The sequence below is a fragment of the Ostrea edulis genome, chromosome 5 (assembly GCF_947568905.1).
Source record: "Ostrea edulis chromosome 5, xbOstEdul1.1, whole genome shotgun sequence".
Classification (NCBI taxonomy): Eukaryota; Metazoa; Mollusca; class Bivalvia; order Ostreida; family Ostreidae; genus Ostrea; species Ostrea edulis.
Window position 1 is genome coordinate 70,364,056 of NC_079168.1, and position 23,017 is coordinate 70,387,072.

General features: G+C 36.4%; 1 protein-coding gene across 1 annotated transcript in view; it reads right to left on the reverse strand.

The window, feature by feature from the left end:
• The window catches only part of LOC125652898 (uncharacterized), a 28,503-nt gene continuing 5,486 nt past the window's right edge, over positions 1–23,017 (reverse strand). The window contains exons 5-24 of the mRNA XM_048882374.2: positions 22,463–22,599; positions 21,466–21,631; positions 20,202–20,335; positions 19,944–20,088; positions 16,966–17,093; positions 16,669–16,795; positions 16,117–16,244; positions 15,394–15,523; positions 11,684–11,817; positions 10,825–10,981; positions 9,991–10,195; positions 9,424–9,569; positions 8,287–8,505; positions 7,555–7,784; positions 5,328–5,559; positions 4,838–5,111; positions 4,147–4,406; positions 3,658–3,895; positions 3,153–3,253; positions 1–1,933 (exon numbers count right to left, since the gene is read on the reverse strand). Coding sequence (XP_048738331.2) covers positions 1,181–1,933; positions 3,153–3,253; positions 3,658–3,895; positions 4,147–4,406; positions 4,838–5,111; positions 5,328–5,559; positions 7,555–7,784; positions 8,287–8,505; positions 9,424–9,569; positions 9,991–10,195; positions 10,825–10,981; positions 11,684–11,817; positions 15,394–15,523; positions 16,117–16,244; positions 16,669–16,795; positions 16,966–17,093; positions 19,944–20,088; positions 20,202–20,335; positions 21,466–21,631; positions 22,463–22,599 — 4,044 coding nt within the window. The 3' untranslated portion in view covers positions 1–1,180. The remainder of the gene's footprint in view (positions 1,934–3,152; positions 3,254–3,657; positions 3,896–4,146; positions 4,407–4,837; positions 5,112–5,327; positions 5,560–7,554; positions 7,785–8,286; positions 8,506–9,423; positions 9,570–9,990; positions 10,196–10,824; positions 10,982–11,683; positions 11,818–15,393; positions 15,524–16,116; positions 16,245–16,668; positions 16,796–16,965; positions 17,094–19,943; positions 20,089–20,201; positions 20,336–21,465; positions 21,632–22,462; positions 22,600–23,017) is intronic.

Sequence of the window (23,017 nt, forward strand, 5' to 3'; positions counted from 1 at the left end):
TTCTGCTCCATACTTAGATATTTTATTGAAAATAGAAATTAACGGCAAACTAATAACTCAACTTTACGATAAACCGGATGATTTTAGATTCACCATCGTCAAATTCCCATATCTATGTAGCAATATCCCATTATCACCTGCATATGATGTTTATATCTCTTAATTGATTCGATACGCAAGAGTTTGTTCTGCGTATGATAAGTTTTTAGATCGAGGCAGGCTACTGACAGAGAAGTTAATGCTGCAAGGGTTTCAACAGTCTCGTTTAACGTCAGCATTGTGTCAAATGTTGTCTGACTTGTTTCATACCGATTGTTAGGCCGTTCTTGGCGCATTAATTTTGACTACGGATAACTCCGTTTACCTGATCAAGATATAGGGCTCACGGCGGGTGTGACCGGTCGACAGAAAATGCTTACTCCTCTTAGACACCTGATCCTACCTCTGGTATATCTAGGGATCGGCGTTTGTCCAACTCTCTTTTTTGCATTACTTATAGGAGTTATGAGATTGATCACTGTTCGTGATCTTCACCATTCATTATTGACATTGAATTGTACAACTATTTAATGGCATTCTCTGTGTGCAGTGATGCAAACATTTGATTATAGACTGTGACCTCGATATTTGACCTGATGATCCAGGTTTTTGAGCTCATGTAACCTGATACTTCCAGAAGTACTCATATTAGCATATTGACAGAGATGAACAATAAAAATCCCATGACAGTGCAAGGTGAAGATAACGAACAATGATCAATCTCATAACTCCCATAAGCAATACAAAATAGATAGTTGGGCAAACACGGACCCCTGGACACACCAGAGGTGGGATCAGGTGCCTAGTCATAAATATATTTTTGATTGAATGAATTATTTATAAACAAGGTCAGTGTTTCTAGGATGATCGCAATGTCAATATATGTACTAAAGCCATATTCTTGTAGTTATCTGAATTAGATTGATTTGAGGTACAGACAAACCAATAAATTCAAATCCTCTATAAATAAAACATGTTGAACTACCATATAGAACGATAACTCTACAACTATGTTTCTCTTCTGGCCGTTAAAACAAACTGTTCTGTATGACAATTTCTTCAACTAGTAAACGTTTTAAAAACATACCCTGTGACCTAAAATAATCTGCAAGCATCATTATAAGTTATTATCTATTAAGCACTACAGAATAGAACATGTTGCTGATTTCTTTTTGTTGTCACTAGGGTAGGACTGCGCTTTATTTCTATGTTCAATATTGACAGCGGAAGTCCTGGGTTGTACAGAGTGTGACGTCAGGTTTGCTTTCTGATCACTGGAATTCTCACTTTTCTGCTCACTATTTCGCTTTTTAGTGTCACCATTCTCACTAGTCTGCTGCTCAGTATCATGTTCTTCAGTGCCACCATTTCTTGAAGAGATTGGAGTTTGTGGGGCATTTGATGGTGTATCTACCTTCTTATGCTTTTCTTCTTGAATGGTATCATCTTCAAGGATAGAAACATGTTGCTTAACTTTGTTCAGCAGTTCATTGAAAGCTGTTCCCTCCCATGATAACTGAATGGACTCTTCCTTTGAGAAATTGACATACAATAACTGTGTAAGAACCATGCTCATTGGTCCACTGGGGGGCCAGTCTATTTTCTCCATCAACATAGGGATGATAGGCGTCTTCAGAGCATCTGCTAAACTGACCTCTCTCCTACAGTTGGCAGATAAAGCGTACTTTGTGGTTACCGAAGACAACATGACCTTACAACCTCTGACCCCACGGTCAATCTTGTCAAACAGGGAGTCCCCTCCTCCCATTTGATGAATGTCCATCCAGCAGGTGAACCCCAAACTCGTCAGTTTCTGATATAGAGCCATGATTTCCTTTTGTTTCCCCCACTGGTAAGAGATGAATACATCAGGGGAAAGAACCTCGGATGGAGACTGAAAATAAAGATGAAAATTAATTCTGTTATCATTAGTTAATTAATTGTTAATGAAATGTTCCAATATTTCATGTACATGTATATCAAACCATGTTTATGAAATATAATGTGTAAAATCAAACAGAATTGTTATCCTTTAATCCCCCTTTTCCATTAAAATTTTCTTATTAAAATAGGAGAAGGTTTAGGTAACTAAAATCCATACACGGCTGACACATCAATAAAGACACAGTGATTGTATGACTTCACAACCACTTCTTCACAAACGGTTTGATATAAGGTCTTGATAGTAGCATTGCATATTATTTCTTGCAAAGCAATTAATGAATACCTGTGCAAGCACATTCTGTGTCGATATGGAAGTCATTTAATCTATATTCAATGTAAAGGTTTCTTTAAAAAAAAAGTCGAATATTTTCTACTAAAGAACAGATAGGGACATGGCTGAATTTGCTTGTTTAGAATTAGATTTTGAACATCATGATTTCATACTGACTATCTATTAGATTTTATTTTTACATTTTTCATGTGGATAATATATTTTTTTTTACTACTCTATCGAGGTCCCCATCACGTTTTAAAATTATTGTGGGTGTCCTTGAATTACTTAAATAGACAGAGCATAAAGAATTCCATCAGAATTGGGGTACTTCTAATTCTTTTTTATTAAGGACTCTATTTGTCATCAGTAACATGATGTTGGGAAATCCGCAAAATATCAATTTTATTACCTTGGATACTGTAAATTCTTAAATATACGCGGGGAATTTATTATCGCGTAAATTCGCGAGAAACATTTTTCGTAAAACAAAATTACTCGCTTTTCATTTTTTGTTGCCAAATTATATGCAAAAATTCAAAAGAACACTCGCAACTTTATGTTCCCGCGATTTGACGTCCATGAGTCATTTCACGATAATAAATATGTAAGTACTCGTGTAAAATAAGGTACCTGCAGTACTAAATATCCTACTTAGATAATACCTCCGTAATATAAGTATAAAATTGTGTTTGATCTATTCAAGTGTATTAAGTTCCCATCAGCCAAAAAATAGTGGATTATTTGCCCGATTTCCACTGCAAAGTTTTAAAATCAAATGTACCAAATCACACTAAAACTCTCAATCTGATCACGCTATAATGTGATTCGCAATTTCGATGTAGAAGCAAACAAAAGTTTCATGCAAGATACTTTTTTGATTATTGGAAGCGCAAACCTTCTGCTGCCCAGTGCCCAATTGTGGTGTTTCCACTTTTTTCTCATTTCTTTCAGGAATCAGTATCTTCTCCACCACTGGTATCCACCAGTTCTTGTACTCTATTGAGAAACATTTGCTTTTCATGAAGTTAGTTAGATACTAAACACACATTATGATAATAAAATACAACCAGTCAGGTCATATATGTAGTGTATATATCAAACATTGGATGAATTATAGTTTATCAAACACCCATTGAATAATGGGACTTCAATTTACTTGGCACAAATATCAATCAGTAACATAGACAGAGGACGAATTCGCAGTAGTTAGAATGAAATAAACAGAACATCTATGATTGTATGATGTTACATTTGCTTTATCAAACTAATGTTGAAACAGTGTATAATTTTACTATGCAAGCCTCGTGAATATATACATCATTTCAACTTACTAGATATATACACTACATATATGTCTTTTATCTCTTGAATTAATTCGTGTTAAAGAAAGAAAATCCAACCCTCTGAAATATTCCGCTCATCTGGCAAAACTTTCAAACAGTTCAGCTGCATTAGGAGTTCTGTAAACTTGGCAGCGGGCCAGATTCGGTCATCGTTAGTGTTCTCCCCTGGTCTTTGGAAAAATCGGATGAATAAAAACTCGCTGAAGATCGGCCCCATGGAACCAGATGGAGGCCATGACATCTTTTCCAACAATAGGGGAATCATGGGCTTCCCAAGGTTTACAGACAAATTGACCTGAAAGTTTTGTTTAAAGAAAACTTTTGCATCATGTTACACATGTATATAATCTAAATTACATACATCATACAGATACTAATGCAGAAACTGACGTAGTACTTGTAGTGAATTTCAATGATTCGGTACATGAACACGATATCTAATACAAGAACCATATATGCAATTGGCAGGAGGACCAGTACAATTTGAAGATCATTTCACATGCTACAAACACAAAGTTCTCATCCATATTTTGTGGTAATGATTACCTCTCTGTTACAGTTGGGCGATTTTGCGTATTTCTCCGTCACACACGAAATGACGACTTTGGCTGCCCTGATTCCGGAGTCAATCTTCTCAAACAGCTTGTCCCCGCCCCCCATCTGTCCCACGTCCATCCAGCATTTATATCCAGCCATCTCCAGATGACGACTGATCAGCTTGACCTCATTCTGGTGACCCCATTGATAACTAAGAAAAATTTCAGGGGGTTCTGGGTAATCCACTGGTTCATCCGCTACCACTCCCTCTGAAAAAATATAGTTCATATTTTGTTATGTAAAATAATTGATAGGAATGAACACAACACCTGTTCTTTTTTATGTGACCGCGGACATAGCGGAAATAATTACCGCGTATAATAATGTACGTTTACAGCATAAGAAATAATTTTCATTTTTGAAAATACAGGAGAACCGTACAATCTAATTAAAATCAGATCCTAGCGGGTTATGTTAGATCTACTTACGCAGAGTATACGGCGCGGATCTAAGAAGTCTGATTTTAATTAGACTGGAGAACCGCAATGCTTTATGCTGGTGCCCTTTTCATGAAGCTCTGGTGCGATTAATAAAGTATGCTTGCATAAAGTATTGCAATTCATTCCCTATTGTATTTTTAATTTTTCCCCCCATATATATCATCTCAATTCAAGCAATATAATGAAAGTCCTAGCTATACCTGCAGATTTCATGGCATTTTCTACAATTATGGCAACATCCAACCGATTCATTTCCTGAAGGATATTCAGCACTCCTCTAGAGGCCTCAAATGTTTTGTGTGTGGCATACCATTCACTCAGCAGTGCCATGCAGGGATCTGATTGGGTGGCCCAACCTCTGATGTCATCAGGACTGTAACCAAGACGACTAGCCAGAAGTCTCCAATCATGTTCAGATTCTGGGTTCATCAGTTTTGTCACATCTCGAGACCAAGTAGGCGCATTACTCATTGTCTGTAAGTAGTTATGAAAAGTTTTGTCTCCATTCTTTTAAAGTTTAGATTTGGAGCCCAACTGTAATTTAAACAATTCTTGTAGCTGATCTTCCCTGATGTGAATAGTTTCATATAAAAGCAAATCTTGTATACAGTTATGATTTTTCAATAACAAATATAAGATAAGAATGGATGTAAATCAAAAAAGTTAATACAACCACATGTCTTTAAATACCTTTTTATCCACTTCCTCTATTTTATCTTTGGTCTCCTCCACATCCACCTCCACTTGATCCACTCGTGTGTTGACCTCCACCAGCTCATCTTTTACCCCTTCAATCTCCTCCCCCTGCTGCTTTACATCCCTCTGTACTTTTTTCAGTACTACCTTTGTCCCTGCCACACCAATCTCCAGTTTCCCTATCTGTCCCGATTGTTCATCAACATCTTGAGACACTTTCTCAAGGCTACAATGAGTAGAAAACAGGAATCCAGTAAGCTAGTGTAACTGGTTAATATCTACTGAATGCTATGTGGAACACATGAGTTATATGCAAGTGCTATCAATCCATCCAATGACAGTAACATAAAAGGTGAAAATAACGGACAATGATAAATCTCAAAATTCCTGTAAGCAATACAAAATAGAGAGTTGGAAAAACACAACCCTAACAGATAACAATAGTCAAAGTGATCCCCATGAGTCATAAAAAGGCTGAACATTTCCCCGAGATGTTGTAGATAATATTTGATATGAAGTTTTAGTGCTCTAGTATGTATATACTACTCAAAATTTGATAAGGATCATATATATTTTTCTGTTTAAAAAATTAATAACTGCATAACTGGCAATATTGTGTCCAAGTGAAATCAAAAACGTCTTCAACAAACTTGCACGTGCATTTCATGCCATGGGAAATGCGTTTCTCATCACAGTTTATGCTTTTGCTACCATTGCACGATTTTCACTCAGGCATCGGTGTCTGATTCTTTCTAAAATTTCAAACTCACTTGAATGTTTCCACTACGTTTATCAACACAATGTCCCCTCAACGTGTAAGGCGTCGCCTGACGACAGAACAACTAGGCAGATGTATTGGAATGCTTGACGCTGGCTATTCACAACGTGACGTTGCAAATGCACTAAATGTCAGCCAGAGCGTTGTAAACAGGGCCTGGAACCGACAGCAAACTTTTGGTACAGCAGCACATCGACATGGGGGGGGGGGTGGTCGTCAGGGGTCGACAACCCAACGCTAAGACCATTTTGTGGCTCTTCAGGCACGACGCCATCCCTTCTGGACAGCAACCAGTCTACGTAACGACCTCCTGAATGCTCGGGGGTGATGGGTCCACTCAGACGATACGGAATCGGCTTCACAATACAGGTCTCAACTCGAGAAGGGCATGTGTTCGAGTCCCTCTGACTGTTCGACACCGGCGGGAGCGATTGGACTGAGCTGAAGATCATGTCACTTGGACACAGAACGATTGGGTTCAAGTTCTGTTCACCGATGAGTCCAGGTATTGTTTGGACTTTACAGACAGGAGGCACCGAGTGTGGCGACGACAACGTGAACGTTTCCATGATGCCAACATCAGTGAACATGACCGTTATGGTGGTGGTTCCATCATGGTCTGGGGTGGAATCAGCAGGGATGGAAGAACAGATCTTCATGTCCTGGAGAGAGGAACAATGACTGGGGTGCGGTACCGGGATGAGATCCTCGATGTTTACGTCAGACCCTACGCTGGTGCTGTTGGCCCTGAGTTCATCCTGATGGATGATAACGCCCGTCCTAATCGCGCCAGGGTGGTGGAGCAGTACCTTCAGCAGGAGACAATTGTCCGTATGGACTGGCCAGGGCGCTCGCCGGACTTGAACCCGATTGAGTATGTATGGAACATGCTGCAGGTTGCCCTTTCACGCCGTAGAGCACAACCCACGACTTTGGCAGAGCTCGGAAACGCCCTCGAGGAAGAGTGGAACAATCTTCCCATTGGAAACATCCGGGTGCTTATTGACAGCATGGCTCGACGTTGTCAAGCCGTCATTGATGCAAGGGGAGGCCATACCCGATATTGACACTTCATCGACTAAGTGTAATGATGGACTATCCCCAATAACTGTAATTCTTTCTCTGGTTTGCTGTTAACTTTTTGTAATGAAATGCCTTTTGGTGTTGTTATCAGATTTCAAGCATTCCGTATTGATAAAAGTTCATGCCGTTCATGAATTTTCATTTATAACCTGAGTAAACACGTTTCTGAGTCAACTTTATGTCTTTTGTTATGATGGTGGTAAATTACACACATATAACCTAGTGATCCATATCAAATTTTGAGTAGTATATAAAAATGAATTGGCACATTTAATTAAACTTTCCATTATATCTTTTTGGGGTATAGTGGAATGATCTTTTAATTGGATGTGCAAACTTCTCAGTGAAAATGCATCTTACCTCCTGCCCTCCAATTCATCTATAAGATTTTCTGCAAGATCTCTGAAGTTTTGATTTGGTCCCCCTGTCTTTAGAATCTCTATGTACTTCCTATCTTCGGAGGTAAACATTTCTGCCCCACATATGGAATTTATTTCACGAAGACCCTGTATACTTGATGTTAGAGCTTGTTCACATTTTGTTTCCTTAATTCGTTTCATCAAATACAAATAAACCAAGCCTTGTTTGTCCTGCATTATAAAAGTAAGAAAAATGTATATTTAAGAAATTTGGGCTTCTTTTTATGAAGGATGTACATACAACTTTCTTTCACTGATTGCTCTTTAAAGCACCCTATATGAAGTATGATTTCACTTTAAAAAGTATATGTTAAGTTCTAAATGATTTACACCCTCCAAACGCATTTCAATGATTTCTTTCTCTCTGAAAATGCAGGGCTACTTCATCTTATAAACAGGATTCATTATTGAATGATATTGTTATCAATTATGTATCTTTCAAAGATACATCATTGGTACATTCATACAAATCTTGTCAACTACATTGCTCTTAAGTTTTGGTTTCAAAATGACGGCAGATAATAAAGAGATAGGTCTATTTCTGACATATCAAATTACAAGAAATAATGAAATAAAGAGGTAACTGCTTGAAGTTTGATAAGAAGGGCATAATAAAGTTCCATAACATACAGAGTTTGAATTCATTTGATTTTTTTTTTAATTTTCTCCATACCTGGTATTTAGCTGCTACTTTGATTAAGATGTTGACTTGGTAGTGAGCCATCATTTCCATCATTAGCTCAGTCCTCATCAAATGACTCTCCAAGAAAGGTTCCAGGTTTTCAGGGTGATATTTTGACACGATCTCCATCACTAGCAGAGTTTGAGAATTGGCATGCTTGTCCATGAAGTGATGTTTAAATAAGAGTTCAAACACTTCTTTTCTAAATAACTATAGAAAAACACAAGTAACTATTCTTTATTTAGGAAATCTGCGTTCCTAGTACATGTACTTATTTTTAAAATTTATATATATCACTGTATTCCCATCATTATTTTCAAGAATCCACCCAAATCCTTATTGATTTTTTTCTTACAAACATGATAATTTCTCATATTTATGTGGTAATATTCAATTATCACCTACATATGGCGTCTATATTTTTCAACTGATTCGATACGCAAGAGCTTGTTCGTATGATCAGTAATCAAATCAAGGCAGGTTACCGACAAACAAGTTGAGGTCGCAGGGATTTCAACAGTTTCGTTTAAAGTGAACATTTGCGAATCGTTATAATGATCTAATTTGCCAATACAACATATTTTTGGGTCAAATGCTGTCTGGCATGTTTCATACCGATTGTTAGGCCGTTCTTGGCACCCTGGTTTTGAATACGGATTACTCTGTTAACCTGATCAAGACCTAAGGCTCACTGTGGGTGTGACCGGTCGACAGGGAATGTGTACCCCTACTGGGCACCTGATCTCACCTCTGGTATGTTCAGTGGTTCGTGTTTGTCCAACTCCTTATGTATTCCTAATAGGAGTTATGAAATTGATCACTGTTTGTTATCTTCACCTTTCTTTTTTTGAAAAGATTTTATTTTAGTATAAATTGTAAGATTTAAAGAGGCATTTTATATCAGTACAAAACATATAAGAAATAAAGAAAAGATTTATTTTAGTATGAATTATAAAATCTTTAGAAAAGATTCTATTTTAAAATAATTGTAAGATTTAAAGGAAAGATTTTATTATAGTACAAATTATAAGATGTGAAAAAGGATTTCATTTTAGCATAAATCATGAGGTTTGAAGGAAAGGGTTTATATCAAACAAATCACAAGACTTGAACGACTTCCTAGTGTACCTCGGGTTGGATTTCAGCGACCTTCTTCAGAAACATCAATTGAATTGGCATTTCATGGCTTTCTGTTTGTGTGAATGACTTAATCAGTGGCAAAAACTGATTAGATAGGGGCTCTGAGGTCTCCACATATGCAGCAGATATGGCATCTGAAACATAACAACAATTCACCTGATTCAGTCAGACTATACTTAAATACTGCAGTCAATTTATGGAAATAACGAATGATGTCATACACATTCACACAATTCATCTGTAACCACTGTCCGTACACATTGATCAACAAACAATTTCTTCTACAAGTCTCTGTAAACAGGCAAGTATGTTAACAACAATAATGTTGAAAACCAGACATTTGTTTCAGCTGTAAACGCAAACAACCTGTGAATTCATTTTGCAATAACTCTCATTATCCTGACAATTTCTTCAGCAATAATTCAAAATATCGACCTGACAAGGGTTAACCTAACAATATCTTCAACAATAATTTAAGATATTCACCTGACAAGTAGAGACCTGACACTTTCTTCAACTACAACATTAGATATCGACCTGACAATTGCTACTCACTCAGCGTAGATGAGTCCTTTTCCTTGAGATACAAACTAATTAAGTTCTCCATTCCGTTAATGTCCATTAACTTGGAAGTTTCCTCCCCAAACATCTGCATGAGAGCCCGCATGGTTGACTTAATTGTTTCCTCCTCGTTGTCCATAAGGCGCTGGATGTGAGGAAATATAGGCTTAAGTCGCCCTACGGTTGTCTTTCCCTTGTGCTGCATTATAATTTCAATAAGTCACTACTCGTACATTGTATACATACTATTTCACCAAAACATAACGCAGTTTTGATCAAAAATCATTCATCTCCCTACATCTATATCACCAGAGTCACATATATATGTCAAGTAATGTGACTAAGCAACTCTACATCTCTACCACTGGAGGGACATTGTGTCAAGTAATGTGACTAGGCAACTCTACATCTCTACCACTGGAGGGACATTTTGTCAAGTAATGTGGCTAGGTATCTGTACATCTCTACCACTGGAGGGACATTTTGTCAACTCTTTATAATGGTACCTTTACTGTTACATATGTGTATGTATCAAGCAAAACCCATGAAAGTGATAATTGGTGTGAAAATTCAAAACAATTGATAAGTTGGAATATAATCTCTCTGGAGATGTTTTTCATTCTTAGTCAATCAACTGTCTGAGAGCCCGTAATAAAAATACGCACACATTCTCTATAGGACTGTAGACAACCATTTATCTCGTGTCTGATATTCCTACAAAATTTCTTAATGAAATACCTGTGTGATTTGGAGGCCAATATCAATAACCACTAAAATTATATGTTGCAGATGCAGGAATGGGTTCTCTTCTTCGATTACTTTGCTTACCAAGAGGATGAACTGGGTTAGTCCGGCCACTACTATCAAGCCAAAAATGTTCAGACCCTGTCTCTCGATACTGATGTATTCACGATCTTCTGACAAACAGAAAAGTAAAACCCGCAGAAGAGCATCGTCAATTTCCATGTCCCTCACTTCATCCCCACTGAAAACAAAGAATCAAAAGAGTAGATTACATTCTAACGACAAACCTCCCTCCCAACTAACATTTGATCATTCAAAACTAAAAAAGGACAGATTGTAAAGATTATAAAAATCTATGCTTGAAATATTAATCAGAAATTTGAACAACTTAAGTATGAAATAAGTGTCGTGTGCACAATAGATAGAATTAATGTATATTTGGTACATTTATTAACATCCTAAGGATAAAGATGGATAACTACACCGATAATCTTATCAAAAGGTTCATTTAAGCAAATGAAGTATTATTTCACCATCGAAAGAGTGATTAAATTCAAAGGCAGTTTTCGGATTAAACTTTTAACTATTGTCACTGTTTAATGTTTATAATTTTGATCCGGTATTATATAGTGAGACTTCTCCCATTTGCAATACTTTCCCCTGGAATATTGGCTATATAGTGAGACTTCCTCGGAAGACTGATATTATAGTAAGACTTCCCTTTGGGTCTTCCCAAGTTATTGACTATAGAGTGAACCTTCTCCCTGGTAAGTCAACATTTTGGTGTATCAATCAACTTTAAACGTTTTGCTCAAAATTTATTTTTGTGTGTGTTGCATTTGGGAGTTTTCCAACTTTTTAATCACGGTAAGAGTAAGATGTGTATTTCAGCTGAAATCTGTTAATCAAAATGACAAAATTGCCCTTAATATTTTACATGTACCTGGATGACTTGATGAGATTGATGAAGAAATCAAGCCCAGCTGTGGTAACCCAGCCCCTATCCCAGTCATAATCCTCATTCTTCAATAGTCGCAGGAACCGGTCCACATAACCCACAATCAGTTGTTTATTGCTCTACATGATAAATCAGTAATGACGAAATCTGAATGAAAACATTAATTAGATAATACATGTGCATGCAACCACTGATTACTTTCAGTAAGAATTCTAGAGTCATTGCAGAGTGGGCTAGAAATTCCTATGATTCTACAATCAAGTTCTTAACTTTGAAACGACTCATTAGGAAATAGTCAAAGAAAAAATGCACATTTTCACACGATAGTAAACCATTTTGCATGTACCATATGTCGGGTAAATTTGGCATCGGCAATCTTCAGCCAATTTTGTCTTTAAAAAGTAGTATGAAACCTTGGAGCTTCATTTCGTGGTGCATTTTCATTTAACATATGTCTATCATTTATAAGAAATGAAATTTTGGCCCTTTGATATTTAGCAAATTCCCCTCATTCACCAAAAAGTAAACATTTCATGCACACTAAAATGACCCGATATCGGGTATTAGAATTATGGCGTGCCGATTTTATATTTGTTCCTCATTAAAGATATCTCATAAATGTTATAAGATATCTTATAAAAGATATAAGATATCTTATAAAAGATATAAGATATCTTATAGAGTTTTTTCGACATCTGATATTCTTTATACGATATCTTATAAAAGCTAGGAAATATCATATTTTTTCTAAGAGTAGGCTCACTGGGGGCCGTCAGGGTTGCTTAGTGGTAGGGAGTTTGCTTCGAAACCAGGAGGTCGTGAGTTTGAGCCCCGCTCGTGCAATAGCCGCTTCAAACTTTAGACGTTAAAAGGAAATGATTGCTCCTTCGCCAAACGCTCAGCATTTAGAAGTGAGAATCACAAGTCTTTCAGATATGACCTTAAAAACGGAGGTCCCGTGTTGCGGCAGGCGTTGGCACGAGAGAGAATCCTCACTGTTACGGCCCTGAGCGCCAAGTTTGATGTTCTTCACCTACAGCTGGTGGCATCTCAATTTGAGTAAGAAATTCTCCATGGTACGTCAATCAATCAATTAATTATAAAACGTGTAAGATATCGTATATGCTTTATAAGATATCTCATAATCTTCATTAGCTATCTTTTATATTTTATAAGATATTTCATGAATATCTATAAGCTATCTTATCAACTTTATAAAGTATGATGTGAATTTACTTTTATAACATATCTTAAAAACATACTAATTATCTTGTATGTATTATAACATATCTTATGAAGCTTATGAGATATCTTATTAAAATTAATTTATGAGATATCTTATGACTTTATGAGATATCTTATAAAACATATAAATAAGATCTTATATTTTTTTTATAAGGTATCTTATAAAAATAAATAAGATATTTTTTACTTTTATAAAGTTTTTTTTTATATACAAGATACCATATAAAGTTTATGAGATAATATTTCATGAGATATCTTATAACCTGTTAATTATGATATATCTTATAATTGTTTTAGACAGCTCACCTAACACAAAAGATATATCATAAATCATATATCTTTCTATACGAATAAATAAAGATATGGCGTGCCACATTTGATTGCTATGATATTGACAGTCTTGGGGTTATGAAATCCACCATCTTTGTACTTTTAAAAGTCGTCTCACATTTTTAGTAAAATATGGTAAGCGAACTTTTAGGGTTTTTATAACCAAAAATAACAAAACATGTATTGGATATTGAAGTTTTATCCAATACAATTTTCGTTATTTTTCACTCATAGGGGAATAAATATCACTTTGCAATACGCACAAATTCGTTTTAAGCATGTTCGTTATAAGCATATTTTACTGTATATCCACCCAATGTTTTGTCACAATACACCAAGTTAAAGAGAATGGTTTCAATAAAAGAAGTTTTATCAAGGTTTACCTACTCAGCTCTGTCCTGGAACCTCAACTCTTGACGTAGAGGTAGGTTGGTTGTATGTCATTTAACGTCCCACTCGAGATTATTTACTCATATGGAGACGTCACCATTGCCGGTGAAGGGCTGCGAAATTTAGGTCTAAGCTTGGCGCTCATGGCCTTTGAGAAGGGAGGTATCTTTATCGTGCCACATCTGCCGTGACAGGGGGCCTCAGGTTTTGCTCTCTCATCCGAAGGACCGCCCCATTTAGTTGCCTCTTACGACAAGCAATGGGAACTGAGGACCTCTTCTAACCTGGATCCCCACGGTAGGGAATTTCCCCAAAATTTGGTAGAAGGCGACATGTACGTGATCTTTATAACCGTACATAAATATTTCTTCACAATACACAGAAGTTAAAAAAGGATATTAAATGAAAGGTGAAGATAACGAACAGTCAATCTCATGATCAATCTCATAACTCCTATAAGGGATACAAAATAAAAAGTTGAGCAGACAAGGACTACTTGATATACCAGAGATGGGATCAGGTGCCTAGGAGAAGTAAGCATTCCCTGTCGATCGGTCACACACGCCGTGAACCCTATATCTTGATCAGGAAAACGGAGTAATCTGTAGTTAAAATCAATATGGCAAGAACGGTGTAATAATCAGTATGAAACATGTCAGACAGGTTTTGACCCAATGATAGGTTGTATTGGCAAACTAGATCGTTATAACGACCATAACATTTGCAAAATGTGACTTTAAGCGTGAAACCCATGTAACATAAATTTGTTAGTCAGTAGACTGTCTCGGTTTAAAAACTGATCATACACAGAACAAGTTCTTGCGTATTGAATTAGTTGAGAGATATAAACACCATATTTAGGTAATAATGGAATATTGCTACATAGATATAGGAAGTTGACAATGGAGAACCTGTATCATCCCGTTTGCCATAAAGTGGAGTTGTTAGTTTGCCGTTGATATTCATTTTCAATAAACTATCTAAGTACGAAGCAAATGTGGAGGACTCTGTGGTGTCTTTTATCTTGAGCTCACGTGGATATATCGAATCAACAAATGAATGAAAATGATCATTGCTAATAGATAAAACGTCGTCAATATATCTTAATATCGAGTTGAAGGCCACAACAAGAGATTTTTTATTCTCATGTGCAATCTTTGAAATAAACAATGCTTTATAAGAATATGAAAACAAACGCATTTTCATAATGTTTCTCATTTGGGCCCTGTCCTAAAGTCTGCATCCTTAATTAACCCAGGGGTAGGGAAATTCAAATTTTGGAAGACAGTTGTATGCAAAATTTAAATGTAAAACTTATACGGTACCAATTTTGATGCACCAGATGCGCATTTCGACAAATAATGTCTCTTCAGTGATGCTCAAGCCGACATTTTGGAAATTCGAAATAACAATAAACTTGTAGGGGCTAAAAGGAACACTAAAGTGCCAAAAACTGGAGACAAATTCGTCCAAGGATAAGAGCTATACATGAAGGAGATAATCTTTAATTTTGAAATGAATTTCAAAATTGTATCCCAGCAATTAAATGTACATCCGTATCTTCAGGCTAGTAACGAAGTACTTAGCTACAGACTCCCGAGGACTAACAGTCCGCCAGCAAATCTTGCTAATAGAAGTGCACGGCATGATGCAGGTCGATTGAAATATTGAAGTTGATAAATGGAAGAAAACTATGTACCTATCAGAAGATGCTACATCAATCTGGTTACCTGCAATGACATCAGTTCGCTAGCTGACCTACAAAGTCTGTCCACCATTATCTCTCTTCCAACAGCCTCCATGGTGACCATAGCCAACTCAGCCAACTCACATTCTACATGTTTGGCCACTTTAAGGAGTCTACAAAAAATGCAAAACAAAACACCTCAAATTCCACATGTTTTAGACACTATAAGAGGTCTCACATTCCACACATTCAGCTACTCTAAAAAGTCTACAAACACACAAAGTGACACAATTCAGAAATGTTAGTTATCATAATTATAAGTTATAAGGTAAATTGTCTCATGAAAATTATCTACATATACTATATTATTGCTTAATTGCTCTTAACCCCCCATTACTATGCGTTATTTAAACCTTTTGCTGTTATTAAAACACATAACAATCTTATCTATCTTTAAAATTTTGCAATATTGGTGGTGTGGCAGTGGGAGTGAAAGAGGAGTGACGTACTCATCCCTCTGTACGACATTTACCATAGTCAAATTAGTTTCCTTTTTTCATGCTGAGTAAATCAGCGAAAAATAGCGGTTATAATGAACTTATATTAACATTGGTAAAATTGAACACAAATGCTGGTCAGAAACAATGGATGAGCACAATGAGCATCTTTTTAAGATACACAAATACCGATTGATATTTTGACAACAAATCCTAAATGACATGTAAACAGTACACACCATACAGAAGGAGCGGAGAAAACAGCTTACGTGAGTTGTTTCACTAGTCTCTTTAAAAAGGTCTCTGCATTTGATGAATACTTTTCCACATCTTCACATGAGGAAAATTCTGTAGTTGTCAAAGCCACGATAATGTCCTTGGCTGTGGAAACATTTTCCTACAATACCAGATTCATAGAAAATGTTTCCAAACATCTACAATTACACTTTGCTAATTCATTTATACATTTTTAAACTCTCACAACAAAGAGTTTTTTCTTCTAAAAATTAAGATTGCAAACAAAATATCAATTGAATTCAAATGTCTCTATTATTAGTTGTTTTAGCATTGATACTCAAGGACTTTTATAAGGCCAAAGAGAAGTCAATGTTATTTCATGATCTATATAGATCAACTTGTAAATACATTCAAACATACTTTATATAACGAACTGCTGGGGATGAACAATTTTGATTCATTATACATGTAATTCATTATATCCAATCAGTTTATAATATCTTAAAATAACATGGAATGAGATATCTTCGCTGTAAGCGTGAATTCGTTAGAAGCGTGTTTGTTGTAACCGTGTTTTACTGTACCTTCCATTTCCAGCAATTTTTCCATTTATCATAAAAAATGATAGATTCTGCAGCTCGTATCGTATAATTTTGGGTCCACCGACAAAATCCCACAACAATCGGCAGCCAAAGTTTAGCAATCTCAGCTCTTAAAAACCAAGGATAAATTTAAATACACTTACAACAAATCTATGGAATACCGCACTAAATTTTCTGATAACTTTTTAACAGTTTCATATAAATTTTCCTTCCGAATCAATTCAAAATGACGAATCTTTATATTTTGAACAATGTAATGTTTTCAAATAAATAGCTAACTTGGGTTTTATAAACTCGATGTATTTGTCTGACGTGTAGGCCAGATTTTTTCCAGTAATTGTCTCCCTTGGAGATTTCTCCAGAATTTCTGCTGCTGCTACTGCCCAAACCTCAAACATTTCTGTATTCTGTTGGAATAAAACAAGCCTATGAGGATGTTTATGAAAGGTGAAGATAACAAACAATGATCAATCTCATAACTTCCACAAGGAATACAAAATGAAGAGTTGGGCAAACACGAAACCCTGGATATACCAGAGGTGGGATCAGGTGCCTAGTTATCCTACTTCAATTTCTATGAAGACGTCAATGGACCTGAACAGTCATCTAAGTATCAGCCAATGAAAAACTGCTGTCAGAATTGTTGCATTTAAAGATACAATCGGGGTTCCCCCACCAGGAATAAAAGATGACAAAATGGTTGTTTCTCCGTGACAAAATCACGACTCGAAATAATCTGGTTTTATGCCTATATGTAACCTTGTCACAACGTTTCTCCATCACAAGGAAGTGGCAGATACTGTCATTTCTAACACTTACTGGATATCTTGACCTAATGACCTTGCTTATTGAACATAGCAACGATTACTCAACATTTGTACCATGTTTGAGTTATAACTGTTAATCTAGTACAAAGGCATGGCACAAGAAACAAGAGGCCCATAAGCCAAGATCCTATAGCAATTCTCACGCGAGTCACCCTTCAGACTGCTGTTCTTCAGATGTAAAACTTATATGGTACTAATTTTGATGCACCAGATGCGCATTTCGACAAATAATGTCTCTTCAGTGATGCTCAACCGAAATGTATGAAATCCGAAATAACAATGAAGTTTTAGAGCTATTATAACCAAAAACAGCGCGCCAAAAAAGTGGAGTCAAATTTGTCTAAGGATAAGAGCTATGCATGAGGGAGATAATCCTTAATTTTGAAATGAATTTCTAAATTTTATAACAGCAATTAAATATACATCGTATTTTCAAGCTAGTAACGAAGTACTTAGCTACTGGGCTGTAGAGACCCTCGGGGACTAACAGTCCACCAGCAGAGTCCTCGACCCAGGGGTCATAATGTAAAAGTTGTACGGTACCAATTTTGATGCACCAGATGCGCATTTCGACAAATAATGTCTCTTCAGTGAAGCTGAACGGAAATGTTTGAAATCCGAAATAACAATGAAGTTTTAGAGCTATTATAACCAAAAACAGCGTGCCAAAAAGTGGAGTCAAATTTGTCTAAGGATAAGAGCTATGCATGAGGGAGATAATCCTTAATTTTGAAATGAATTTCTAAATTTTATATCAGCAATTAAATATACATCCGTATTTTCTGAAGAAGATTTAAAAAAAAAATCTTTTATCCTATTTAAGTTTTCAAACCATGCCCTCATGGGTAGTGTGGGGCTACAATAGGGAATAACATTTTCCCATTGATACATGAATTTCAATCCTCTTTATCGAAGGATGCTTTATGACAAGTTTGGTTGGGGTTCTGGAGACATCGAAGTTGTTGTTTAAAGTTTTGTGACAAACACAAATGGATATTGCACAACAGGTGGCCATTTAAGCAGCATATTGATGTAACTGTTCAAGGCATTGCTGTTCTTGAGAAGATTTTAAAAGATGTTTCTGATGTATATTCCCAAGTAAAACGTTAATCCTCTATTATAGCCCCACCTTACCTCTGGGACCATGATTTGGAAAAACTCCAATCCTCGTTATGTCGGGAAGCTTTCACATAAATTTCATCTTTTCTGGCCTATTGGTTCTTGAGAGGATTTCTAAATAACCCCACCCTTTTTCCCATTTCTTGATTATCTCCCCTTGAAAAGGAAGATGGACCTTCATTTGAATATTGTCTCTGTGTCAAGTTTGGTTGAAACTGACACAAGGTTTTGGAGGTAAAATAGTGATATTCGTATAACTATCATATTGTAGATGTCACCACCGCTAACAACAGACAATGTACAATTTACCTCAGGTAAGCTAAGAATCGGATGGAAGGACAAACAGACAGACAGATATAGTGATTTATGTACATCACGAAAGCTATTTTACAGGGAATATATCTATGTATCCAGTTTATTATCTGCATGATAAGAGGAGTAATTTCGAATGATGAGCTTCACTTTCAGAGCATTAATAACTATATGGCATTCTCTGATCAAGGAGTTATGAGTCCACTAGGAGAAAAGGCCCCCAAGATTATCATTTGATCGATGCATCCAGTCTTACACGTTTAGGTATAGAAGGTGATCTTTTGAAAACTTGATAGATGTTCTCTCTATGGTCTATTTCCCCACTATGGCCTATTTTCTCTCTATGACCAATCTTCTCTCTATGGCATGATTTGCCCTACACTGAGTCATATATTACATGCCCCATTAGTGCAGAGTTTCACAATTTTGTACACTCGTCTCACCTTCAAGCTTACTATAGTTATGCACTCAGTTTGCCTGGAGTAAATAAGAGTATTTCTAAATATGAATATATTTTCTTCATTCGACCTGCATGTATTTCACAGCATGTATATTACTGTAGTGCACTGAGTTTCTGTTCCACGAACCTCGTCCTCAGGATTTAGAATGATACATTGATACACTGGATATAAAAAAGTAGGGTATTTTTATTTTTCTGCTTCATATTGTGTTTGACCAAACTTTCTAAACACTGTTATAGATACATGTATTTACATGGGCAACCTCTTTAAAAAAGCACATGCATCATAAATTTCAAAATATCAGATTGATTTATCATAAGTCCCTAATTCTAATTTTGAGGATATCTAATTTTTATTCATAGCAATGGTTTTATACAATATTCAATTTTAAAAAAAAGTCTTTGCATGGTTCATGATTTATTGCTAGAGAACTTAAGTTTACGACATAATATCTTTAAAATATCATTAATTACTTTAACGTTTCTTTATGCAAACTATGTCTTAACAAATTATTAAATGTACATGTATGCAGCCTTACCTTAAAACAGTCATCTGGAATGTTTTTATGGAAACCATCCAATCTCTCTAACACAGACTTGTTGTCTGGGGCCAAGGATTTCATGCTCAGCGTCTTCAACAATGGAACAATGTCAGCATACACTTTCACAATCATGGCCGAGTCCCTGCAAATAGAAAAACTATTAGCATGCTTCAGGATGCAAATCAAACTCTATATATTCAAAATTCTCCAGCTAAAAATCATAAACCAGTGTATTCTATCAATAGGATTGTTTACTTTATCTCAAATATCACCCCAAGTCCATGTTGTGTGGTTTCACAGATTTCTTTACTTTGAGGAAATTTTGGATCCTTGATGAAATTCTGGAGATTAATCAATTGAGACCTATAGAAGTCAGTATCTGCTAATCCCTGTTGACAACAGAATACAAAATGTAAGTTTACGACAGAATACATGTATATGTTTACTATAAAATGCAGTAAGTTGTCTGCAGAATACAATGTATAAATAAATCAGAACACAATGTAATAAGTTAAGCAGAATACAATGTACATATGTTTACATCAGAATGCAAGGTGATCAATCTCACAACTCCTATAAGCAATACAAAATAGATAGTTGGGCAAACACGGACCCCTGAACACACCAGAGGAGGGATCATGTGCGTAGGAGGAGTAAGCATCCCCTGTTGACCGGTCACATCTGCCGTGAGCCCTATATCCTGATCAGTTAAACGGAGTTATCCGCAGTCAAAATCAGTGTGCCAAGAACGGCTTAACAATCGGTATGAAACACGTCAGACAACATTTGACCCAATGCGAAGTTGTATTGACGAACTAGATCGTTATAACGACCATAGAATTTGCGAAGTGCTGACTTCAATCGAGACTGTTGAAACCCCTGTACCATCAACTTGTTTGTCAGTAGCTTACCTCGATTTAAAAACTGACTATACGCAGAACAAGCTCTTGCATATCGAATCAGTTGAGATATATAAACACCATATGCAGGTGATAATGGAATATTGCTACATAAATATGGGAAGTTGACGATGGAGAAGCTGAAATCATCCCGTTTGTCATACAGTTGAGTTATCAGTTTGCCGTTAATGTCTAATTTCAATAAGATATCTAAGTATGAAGCAGAAGTGGATGACTCAATACAATTTGATATATACAGGTAGGCTCTGAAAATCAATGGATATAAAAATATAACTATGTCTTTAACATTTTTGATGCATCATATCTTTTTGTTGAAATAATAGATATATTTTTCTCACCAGCAAAGAGAATACCACACATACAGCCCTCGTCTGTTTTGAAACGCGCAGCTGAGATTTTATGAAGAGTCTTTAATACTGAATCCCCGGTCTAATGTTTGCACTTATTTCACGGACTTATCAATGGATAAATTTAAAACTGCACATAATCATTCTACAGTAGCAAAAATGGATTTGGGTTAATTCAAAACAACGGTTTTCTATATGCTAGAACGCAAACAAAATGAGAGAAAAAATTCTCGATGAACTGTGAGTACCTACACAAAAGGGCTTTCTATTGTAAGCCTGATAGATCTTATGCTGGGCTCTTTCCAGGGCTTTCCTCAGTGAGACTGATGTTTGTGGGAGCTGAACCAGATAGAATACAAACAACTCCATGCAAACCTTGTGAACCTCAGGCATCCTCAAGCGATTTTCATTGTTCCTCCTTGAAGAGTGAATATCACATTCATTACAAACATAAGAAAATTAATCATGTTTTTACAGCTTTACTACAATATAGCATGCGTTTTGTAAATCTGAATAGTGGAATTGTCTTGAGTATGTCTTTTTGTCTACAACTTTAATCTCGCATGATCAATATCTTGTAAATTATCACGATATAGACTTCAGTCAAGTAAAACGTTGAATCTATACTGATGATTTTGTACCAAAATTTTGAATTCAATGTTGAATGAAAGGTGAAGATAACGAACAGAACAGTGATCAATCTGATGATTCCTCTCAGGAATACAAAATAGAGAGTTGGACAAACACAGACCACTGTATACAGCAGAGGTAAGATTAGGTGCCTAGGAGTAATAAACACCCCCTGTCGACCAGTCACGACCGTTGTGAGCCCTATATCTTTACCAGGTAAACGAAGTTATCCGTTGTTAGACCATACTTGGCACACTGATTTTGACTACGGATAACTCCGTTTACCTCATCAAGATATAGGTCTCACGGCGGGTTTGACCGGTCGGCAGAATATGGTTACTCCTAATAGGCACCTGATACCACCTCTGGTATATTCAGGGGTTTGTGTTTTCCCAACTCTCTCATTTCTATTGCTTATAGGAGTTATGAGATTGATCACTGCTTGTTATATTTACCTTACAAATGATGTATGATGAAATACCATGAACCTATGTAACTGAGTCTTATTTTTTAACCCAATAACTACAAAAATAGGACATTCATTATGAAATACCGTGAATCTAAACTTTTTTGTCTCCATAGTTATAAAATAGGACATGTATTATGAAATACCCTGTACCTGATGACAGTGGCTGCCAGTAGGTCTGGATACTCTCGTTCGACTGTGTCAATGTACAAGGAAACATCACCCTCCTCCACATACTTAATGGCCTTAAATCCTTCAACCACTTTCTGTAATTTCTCATCATATAAATCCTGTCGAAGAATTAAAATTGAAGTTTACTTTTCCACCCATGTTATGACATAAAGTATCATGACTTTAAAATTCATCATAACACAAATCCTGTGGGGACCCGGGTTATTATAGGTCCTCATTACTCTTTGCTGTAAAAGGCGACTAAATAGGACGGTCCTTCGTATGAGACCGCAAGAATCAAGGCCCTGTGTCACAGCAGGTGTGGCACGACAAAGTTCCGAGCATAGGCCTATATTTTGCAGCCCTTCTCCGCCAATGGTGCCGTCTTCATATGAGTGAAATTTTTTCGAGCGGGATGTCAAATAATATCCAACCAAAACCAGAGGAAAGTGTGGACAACCACGCGAGTCCGAAGTCGACCGGTAGCTACGTTAAAGGGACGGGTAATGTGAATATCTGTGCTATGGCGATATCACC